Source organism: Macrosteles quadrilineatus, unplaced genomic scaffold (genome assembly GCF_028750875.1).
Source record: "Macrosteles quadrilineatus isolate MER2022 unplaced genomic scaffold, UCM_ALF_1.0 Scaffold_8__2_contigs__length_117827958, whole genome shotgun sequence".
Taxonomy (NCBI): domain Eukaryota; kingdom Metazoa; phylum Arthropoda; class Insecta; order Hemiptera; family Cicadellidae; genus Macrosteles; species Macrosteles quadrilineatus.
Window position 1 is genome coordinate 85969979 of NW_026542601.1, and position 10494 is coordinate 85980472.

Consider the following 10494-nt stretch of genomic DNA (forward strand, 5'->3'; position numbering starts at 1 on the left):
TATAAGTGTTTTGTCTAGGTGTCATCTGTTTATTTGTGTATCTATTTTATGTGTCAAAAGAGATATAACATTTCAGAGTAACTTTGTGTTCTGCTGAGTTTGGAAAATTTTTGAAAATAAAAAAAAAAAATGAAAGGAAGCGCTTCCCATCAGTAGAAACTTTTATTTGAAATTAATCTTAGATAAAATTGTGGTTGATGTTAATATTTTAGGATAAGGTTGTTACATAGATATTCTACCTATTTGGAATGTTTCGTTGATAACATTTTGATACAGGTATTTGATTATCACTGTGTGTATTGATTATTGCAATTTATTAATATTTAAGTGGAATAATAGCCAGACTTATATGAACTCTCTCATGCTGCTATATTAATTGTGTATCCTGTTTCTTGTGGTATATTATTCAATTCTGAGTTTCATTATATGGATGGAGGATAACACTTGTTATTTTTTTTTAATCCTGGCACTTAGTATAATTAATAATTCCATCACACTAGCTTGCCATTGTTTCCTTGTTTTACAACTGGCAATTCAGAAGCTATTACAACAAGGTGGAGCCCCCTCAAACATGACTAGGTACTGGTTACCCCTGGACATTATGATCTGGTATGATTTCATACGAGTATATGGACCACCCCTACTCTACCTGGAGCATTGAAAGTTACATTAAATATTTTTCCTGAGCTAGTTGGGTTACAAGCTAACCTGAAGGCAAGTGAGCGCAGCGAACGAGCTCCAACCTAAAGGTGAGTGAGCGTAGCGAACTACCTCTAACCAGGACGTTATTGAGCCATGCGAACGAGCTCATCTTGAAAATGAACGATCATGTGACATAAAACCACAATAGGACAGGACGACGTCTGTCGGGCCAGCTAGTTCTTAATATTTTACAATAATGCTGCTTAAGTAAACAAAATAAAAGCTATTAAAGAGGAAGGGCTGTATAATAAACTACTTTTATAACGCTTTATTGAAACTGATGTCTATTAATAGCTAGGCATTTTATAACTCGGTTAACCAACCTTTTGGCTAATTTATATCTAATTTACCGACCCCACTGTTATTCTGATGAATCAAAATTAAATATAAGTAATTCATAATTAGCAAGCTATTCGTAGGACGCTTACCTATTCAAATAAAACTCAGGTAATCAGAAGGACGAATGTTTCCTTCGCCACTTCGTGCGTGAAATAAATCGATGTCAGTAATGGAAAATAGAGAAAAACTAATCAGAGACGAAACAATTTGTAAATCTGTTCGTAAAGCCTCAAAGAAAATTACACACAGCTGAATCTCTTTCTTCCGAAATTCAATTGTGTTTTCAATAAAGTTAAGATTTCTTTCCTTGTGGCTAGTAACGATTTTTCAGTATGTTTATTACAGTATTCCTAAACATCAAGAACACTTCAATTACAGCCAACCAATTTCTAGCATTTGTTTTTTTGGGTTACAATTTAGCAATTGTACTTCGTGGCCACTTTACACATGACGAATAAAAACTATGAAAAACTCTCTTAAAAAGGGAATTAGCTATTACTGCAGGTCTCATGGTAAGATCTGGACACGGGCCGATTTGCTTTTACGTTTTGATCTCCCCTCAGGCAAAAAACACAGTCCTTTCAAATTGTTTATGAGTGTTTGACTTGTATTGTTAGATGTATAAAAATTCTGCTTATGGATAACAAGAGCAAAAGTGGTCAGATTTTTAAGAAATTATGTATAAACTTGAAAAGGTACTACATTTATTCGAAAGAGTTCGCAAACCAGGATGATCGTTCAATGGAAACGAGAATCTTGTTTGGGTTGAAAATTGTTTTCCCCATTTTGTCCCTAAAAACATGTAATTTTTCGATTTTTTTCATACTATTTTGTAGGGCTTAGAATAAATATTTAGTATATTGAAGAGTGTTTTGCCCTTAAAGGTTCGGAAGAAATTGAAAAGCGTAAATTTAAAATGCCCATGTCATTTTTAAGGAGAATAAGTAAACTGTGTATGAACATAGTTTGATCAAATTTGGAAAATTTATTTATTTAATACTTCACTATTGACTTCACACAAATTGAAAAAAACCCATTTTATTAACTTAATTGAAGCATCAAACCTAAGCACTCGTTAAAATAATTATCTTTAATTAGTAAAAATATGGCATTTGCAAAAATATATTTGAGGGAAATCCAATATGGTAAATAGAAATCCACAAATTCTGCAGGTTTGCTGTTCTAGGGGTGTTTATTCTTATGGATGGAGATAATTATACATTTCAGTATTTTTTAGAGAGCGAAAAAAAATATCTGTTTATATGGTATGGGCCTTCGTATGTATGAGAGCTAAAATAAAAACAGCTTTAGAATACCTAATTTCTTAGAGATACTTTTAAATGATTGCCACAATGTGTTCAGACTTTGGACGTGGCCTGCATGTTTGTTGGGTCTAATGTTGTTTAAGCGGTGCAAAACACTTTCTCTAATGGGATACCCACGACCCATTAAATGTTTTAGAGAGTGAAAACAACATGTGATGAAGATCCTTGTTTTCATATGTTTTGAACAGTATATTCAAAATAATTAGATATGAAATATTAGCTTTCACTGTCCACCAAGTTTACTGCATTTGGTTTTACCACAGCTATTTGTTGTACTTTAGTAAATATAATTTTAATTGCGTTATGGAAGTTGAAAAAGTTTTTAAATAAGCAAAAGTAAAAAGAAATATTAAATGATCACAATGGACATGAAATAGTCGCGTAAACGTAACATTACACAATTAAGGTAGTTGGGACTTACTGTAGTATATGTTTTGTACACTATTCATAAAACAAAATTATTGAAAGTATTCCATTTGTATCTGTTTTTACAAACAATTTAGAAATTAATTTAATCTACCTTTGACACTATTGAAAAATTACTAGTAAAAAACCAAGCCAGCTATGACTGATGAAACAGAAACGTCTAAATCAGTTAAAGTAAGAACGTTTTAAACGGAACTCTGAACAAGGCTGAGACTTCATCAGTACAGATGATTTGCTACATTCCAGGGTCGGATGTCAAAGTCAAAGACTGTCAAAGTCTTGTTTGAAGGCGAGTGGAGCGTAAAGTGAGCTTAACTCTCTCATAAGATCTAAGATATCCAATGGCAGTCAGTCTTGGCCTGGGGTAATGGGTTTATATCAATGGACCCTTATCAATAGAATTGTCTGATAGTCATTCGCCTTTGGCTTTTCATATGCATTGCAGTATAAATATTATAATCTACCAATCTTTTGTAAATATTGTGTTTCAATTTCATAAAGGAGATTTGGGTCCGAAGATGATATCCTTGACACTACTACATAGGACTATAATGTATAATCGCAGAGAATTGGATGAAGAATTCCGATCAGCTAACTTAAAATATTAATCTGTAACTAACAAGATTATTTTTTTTAGCTCAAAATAATATAATTTAATTCACTAGGACTGCAGGATTGCTGCGGCGGGGTTAAACTACACTATTTTACAGAAGTAATTATGACCAATTTGTGCATACTTCATTATTTCAATTAAATGTTATTATTGTGTGTTATTCCTTATTTTTCTTAAATAGTTTGAAAAAAATTTCCATTCATTAATAAACATAGTGATTCTTTATTATTTTTGAAATTTTCGGAGGTATGTCTATTCATTATTTTAATGATTAAAACTATAAACATACTTAATAACATTCGAACAAATGTAAGTGAGACAAAATCTACTACTTCAAAAATACTTTATTATTTTTTTAAACGACCTTCAGAAGTATTTAGCTGAACTTGTTATCCTAAATGAAGTAAATGAGACATAACAAACGATCTATCTTAGAAGCATTTATTGAGTAAAGTATATAAGTGCAGTTGAGTAAAAGTAGTAGATATTGAAGTGATGACGTTGGCCTAAGTATAACCTGCATCCGATAGCTGTCAGTGGCTGTGACGATAAAAGAGAACTTCGTTGGTTATCGTTGATCTAAAATATTAAACTTTCCAACAGACACTTCACTTAACATTTTCTGCTGAGTGCTCTATATAGAATCTGAAGTAAAGACTTTGCTAAACAATGTATGTTCTGTATGAGTAACAGATAAATATAATGCACCGTTTACTGACCTTTTGGAGTTTGCTGCATATTATTTCATACATTTTCTGCAATACGTTCAGTTTTTATTGGATGAGATGGTTAAATAAATGTGTATATCCTTTAGTTATAATTAATATAAAATTATTGTGTGATCAATGGTGATTGGGAAAACTGCAAATTCTGTTCTTTTCAGTAATATCAAAGATTACATATGCTACGCAAAATTTGCGTAGCATATGTAATCTTTGGTAATATTATTAGTTAGTGTTTAAAGACAATTTACATTGGCTTTCCCAGGAATATCAAATTAAATAATCTAGTTCAAGTAGCTGGTATATTTTATAATTTATTATAGAATATTCTTTACATCTGAACTACCCTTCGTCGTTCTAAACTTTCAACCATAAAAATTTAATATAGTGTAAACTTAACATATAAAAAGCATATTAATCAAAAGATTTGATTGTTTACATAAAATATTCAAGTCAAATACTTGATTGAAACTCTTTTCTAGTTTTCTACCTTGATTCTTTTTACTGATTAAGATCTTTACTACATACGATCCTAGCTCAGGTTTTATAGGCAACGTGCAAAGTTTACCTTTTTTGTAGTCATAAAGATTTTATATATTAGATTTCAGGTTATAAAGAAAACTTTTATATGATAACTATATATCATAGAATATATATATATATATATATATATATATATATATATATATATATGTATTAAAAACTAATTTTAGTAATAATTTTCTTTTTAACTATGTTTTTTTTTTATTGGATTCCTATTAATATGTAATAATGTCATTATTATACATACGAATATTTAGCATCATCGTATTCGACATTCTAATTTGGTTTATCAATCGTTAGAATAATATTCGTTAGCTAGTAGTTATAATTATGTATGCAATGTTTTTTTTTAGTTAGCATTTACTATCAGGAATATCACAAGATAAACTCAACGGAAAGTACTCTCAGGTACCCCAGTTAATTGAGCGGAGCGAAGCGAAGCTCTTATTGTTTTAGTTAGAAAATATAAATAAAATTAGAAGCTTTAACATTTAAAGTTCAGAAGTTTATTTACAATTCAACTCAAGACTGAAACATAAACATGACTGATATTGTTTACCTTCAAGTCTTCAACTAACATATGATACATTTAACATATGTTGATATGTTAATATAACATTATAATACATCTTTCCCCTTTAAAAAAACAGCAAACAAATTTGAAAGAATTAACTAAAAACAATAACCAACCAAACTTCTCCCTTCTTTTGAGACCATTATATTGTATTCTGAAATCTTGATGGTAGCTTGATTTCTCTACGCGGTCTTAGTTGTACTGGCTCGTCTTGCCTTGGAACTGACTGGGAATTGTTTTGTTGAGTGAGTGATGGTTTCAGATGGCGGCGATTTCTTCTTAATGTAGCTCCGTTATCACCTTCTACCCAGTAACTTCTTGGAGTTGGTCCTTGATTAACAATCTTTCCCTGCTCCCACCTTCCTTCATTTCTGAAGACAACTCTTTCGTTATTTCTTACAACCCTTAAGTCCTTGGCTGACCGATCATAGTATTTTTTCTGCAGCTGTTGTCTTGTATTTAACCTGTCTTGTACTCCATCATTCAGCGTTGGTTTCAGCAGTTCCTCGGTAACAGGGATTGTTGTCTTACACCTGCGTTGAAACATCAGCTGAGCTGGAGAATATCCCAGATGCTTAACGGGCATGTTCCTAAGCTCCAATAAAGCCATTTTCAAATCCTTATTGTCATACTGTACTTTGGATTGTGCATAGCCTGGACTGCGTGTCACAATTTCAAAATTCCATTCACGGGCAAATTCCCTCATTTGGGCACTGTTGTAAGGGACATTATCCGCTACCATTATATCAGGAGGGCCAAATCTACTGAAGATGTCTTTGCATGCTGATATTACGGACGTTGCTGATTTACATGGCATTTTAACCAGCTCCAACCAGTTTGAGTAAGCATCCATCATGACCAAGTACACATTTCCTCCATATGAAAATATGTCACATCCGATACGCTCCCATGGTCTAGTAGGTATAGGATACGGCATAAGGGTTTCCTTTGCATTACTCCTGGAAAACCTTTCACATATCCTGCAACGAGCCACAAAACTTTCAATGTCTGTAGCCATTCGTGGCCAATAAAGTATCTGTCGAGCCCTAGCTTTGCACTTTTCAATTCCTCCATGCGCGATATGGATTCGCTGAAGCATGTCCTGTCGTAGCTGTCGTGGCACAATCAGTTTGTGATTTAAAAACAATAAACCATCTTCTTCAGATACCATATGTCTTTGGTTCCAATAGTGGCGTACTATCTCTGGGGTGTCTTGCTTCCTTTCTGGCCAAACTTCTTTGCAGTATCTCTTCACGATAGCAGTTTCTTGGTCCTCTTCAGTGTAACGCTGGAATAATTTCTTCTTCTCTTCAGTCATAGGCAATGAACTTGTTAAACTGTGTACTTGAAATTCTGAAGACACTGTCATTCCTGTGTCATTCCTCTTCACGATAGCAGTTTCTTGGTCCTCTTCAGTGTAACGCTGGAATAATTTCTTCTTCTCTTCAGTCATAGGCAATGAACTTGTTAAACTGTGTACTTGAAATTCTGAAGACACTGTCATTCCTGTGCATTTTAATGCTGCTCTTGACAACGTATCAGCAATAAGTTGGCTACTACCAGGTAAGTACTTTACTTCCAGATCATAATTCAAACACCTTAGTCTCATTTTCTGTAGCCGACCTGGTACCACGTGCAAATCTTGTTGAAAAATATTTACAAGCGGCTTGTGGTCAGTCTGAACTGTTACTTTATAGCCATAAATAAACCTGTGAAACTTCTCAACAGCAAAAACTATAGCTAGAGTTTCCTTTTCAATTTGCGAATATCTCTTCTCTGTATCAGTCATTGAACGGGACATGAAAGCCACTGGCTGCCCACTCTGCAACAAACAACATCCTAGGCCATCTTGAGAAGCGTCTGTTTGTATTTCAAGAGGTCTTCGAGAGTCAAAGTATACCAAAACTGGTTCACTGGAAATTAATGTCTTGATAATCTTCAGAGCATCTTCATGCTCTACGGTCCATAAGAAGTCCACATCCTTTCTTGTCAAATATCTGAGGGGTGCAGTGATTTTTGCTAAATTCGGTATGAACCTCGATAAATACTTTAGCATGCCCAATAACCGCATTACCCCTTTCTTGTCCGTGGGTGGGTCCATTTCAACTATGGCCTTTACATAATCTGGGTCGGGTTGGATTCCTGCAGCCGATACTATGTGTCCCAGATACTTAACTTCGCTCTTCTTAAATTGCATCTTGTTTGGATTAAACTTGATTCCAAGTTTAAGGGCTGTGTCCAAAACTCTCTTTAAATTTTCGTCATGCTCTTCCGATGTCGTTCCTCCTACAATAATATCATCATGTACTATGTTAACTCCCTTCAGGTTTCCAAAGCATTTGTAGTTATTTTTCTGGCACAATTCTGGACCCGAACAGATTCCAAAAGGAAATCTACAAAATTGATATCTCCCAAATGGGGTACTGACTGTGCACAGTTCACGACTCTCCTCATCTAAAACAATTTGAAAAAACCCATCCTTAAGATCCAAAACAGTAAAATATTTGTAACCACTCAATGTTACCAGAATATCATCAGGGTGTGGCATTAGAAAGTGCTCTCTCATTACCACCTTGTTCAATGGCATCGGATCTATGCAGATTCTCAAAGACTTATCGGGTTTTTCCACGATCACCAGAGGATTGACCCATGCTGTAGGTTTGTCAACTTTTCGAATCACCCCAGTTTCCTCAAGTTGGTCCAACTTTTCCTTTAGTTTTTCCTGTAAACTGTAAGGTACTCTCCGTGATTGTCGAATTTGTGGGATAGCACCCTCCTTAAGCTGAATATGATGAGTGCTTGGAAACTGTCCCAATCCTTCAAAAGCTGTCTTGTAGCCGGTTAAAACATCATCCTTATCCTTAAAATTCAAACATATTGATGACACTCTCTTAATGAGTCCTAAATTGACACAATCGTTCAGTCCTAAAATTGGCAGTTCATGTTCGACATTCACTACAGCAAAATTCACATCTGCAGTTACACCTGTAATTGTTTTACATTGTAACATCACAAGACCTAGTGGTTTGATTTTGAATTTTTCATCTCCCCAGGCTGAGAGTACACAAGAACTACGTTTTACGTGTGTAATGTTCATTTTCCGTACATAACTAGCAGGTAAAATACTGATCTCTGCACCTGTATCTAGTTTAAATCTAACTTGTGTACCACCAACAGTCAAGTTTTCCGTCCACGATTTTTCACTTTGACCTTTCACTCCACTAATGTTTAAGCTTACCGAGCCTAAACTAACATCGCTCACACAAGAGTCTTCATCGTGTTGTTCCTTGTTTGTAACAGCATGAGATTTTATAGTTTTACTCCTACAGACCTTTGCAAAATGATTTTTACCATCACATTTCGAGCATGTTTTGCCATATGCAGGACATTTACCCCGAACATGTTTGTAGCCGCAAAAGCTACACAGATCATTCTGTTTTTCTTTTGCAATACTCCGCGAAAGTTCTTGATTTGGTACATTATTGACAACACATACACTGTATGGATCCGACTTAGTCCCCGAAAGCTTGGTTTCATTGTGCTCTACAATAGTCCTACATTGATCCTTGCTACTCTCGACAATCATACAGAAATCAATAGCTTTCTTCAAGTCAAGTTTTGTATCTCTTAATAGACGCTCTTGAGTACTTTTATCTCTTATACCTAAGACAATTCTATCTCTAATCATATTGTCAGGTTCAAGAAACTCGCATGATTTAGCTGCTATTTTTAACTGCATAACAAACTTACTGAAGTCTTGACCTTCTTCCTGCTTCATTCTATAGAATTTAAACCGCTCAAATATGACATTTTTCAGAGGACAACAGTAAGATTCAAACTTATCAAGTACGCAATCAAAACTATCTTTGTCATTATCTTCAAATTTAAAAGTATTATATACATCTAGGCCATCATCGCCTAACAGATTAAGCAGCTGCGCAATCTTAATTTCATCCTTAAGTTTCTTACCATGACTAGTAGCTATTAAGTACAGTTCAAACTTCTGACGAAATCTTTTCCAATTTTCACTCACATTTCCTTCAAAACTCATAGGTTCAGGCAACCTAAACAATCCAGATACTTCCATTATTTCTTCTAGGTTTCAAAATACACCTGACACCATGTTTTAGTTAGAAAATATAAATAAAATTAGAAGCTTTAACATTTAAAGTTCAGAAGTTTATTTACAATTCAACTCAAGACTGAAACATAAACATGACTGATATTGTTTACCTTCAAGTCTTCAACTAACATATGATACATTTAACATATGTTGATATGTTAATATAACATTATAATACACTTATACTACACTCCTGCTTTTGTTTTACAAATGATCCTCCTGAACGGCTGAAGCGATCTGCACGAAATTTAGCACAACCATAGTAACCAACCATGGGAAGGTATAAATCTGAAATGGTACAAATCGGACCAGAGGGCTTTTCCCTAAGTGAATTTAAACTTTTGGAAATTTAACATTAGCCTTATGGGGCAATTGGTTGCCATGACATTTTTTGCGAGATAACAACAAAAAGGTAAACAAGAGTCGCAACATATGTTAGGTTAGTCAACAAATCATCTAAATAAATAGCAAATTACAACAGTACAGGAAAAAATGGAAGAACAATCTGATTGATATCATTGAGCATAATTTACTACAAAATGATTAAGCAATATTTTTTATGGTCGCCAGAATAAGGCTGATGCACCATTTTGCATTTTTTTGACTTTAAATAATCCAAATAGCCATTCCATTTATGTAAACCAAATATAGGCCTACGATTAAGTTTGGATACTGCAAGTACCAACATATACGTACTTTCCATAGACGTGCCAATCAATAATGCAGACTTTGAATAGGTACTGCAATTAGGAATTCCATTAAAAATGTGAATCAAAGATACCACTGAGTTTAGATACTGCAAGTAGACATTCCATTGACGTGAACCAGACGTGCCATTGTCTTGGATACTGCAAATAAGCACTTCGTTTATGTGAATAGCTTTGGATTCTGCAAGAACACAATTCATTTACGTGAACCCGACGTATCATTGACTTTGAATACTGCAAATAGACATTCCATTTAAGTGAACCAGAAGTAAGTCTATCATTGACTTTGGATACTGCAGATAGGCATCTTATTTATGTGAAACAAATGGACCATTGACCTTGGATACTGCAAGTAGATATCCCAATTATGTGAAGCAGGTGTAACATTGATTTAGGATACTGCAAGTAGACAATTCATTT

The 10494-nt window shown here is 34.1% G+C and overlaps 1 protein-coding gene across 1 annotated transcript; it reads right to left on the minus strand.

Annotated features, from left to right (window-relative positions):
• Positions 1-5386: 5386 nt before the first annotated feature.
• On the minus strand, positions 5387-9022 carry LOC129000525 (uncharacterized protein K02A2.6-like). The gene is made up of 2 exons (XM_054427487.1): positions 8995-9022; positions 5387-8229 (listed from the first exon to the last, which is right to left on the minus strand). Exons 1-2 carry the CDS (start codon positions 9020-9022, stop codon positions 5387-5389), a joined length of 2871 nt encoding a protein of 956 aa, XP_054283462.1.
• Between the last annotated feature and the right edge of the window lie 1472 nt (positions 9023-10494).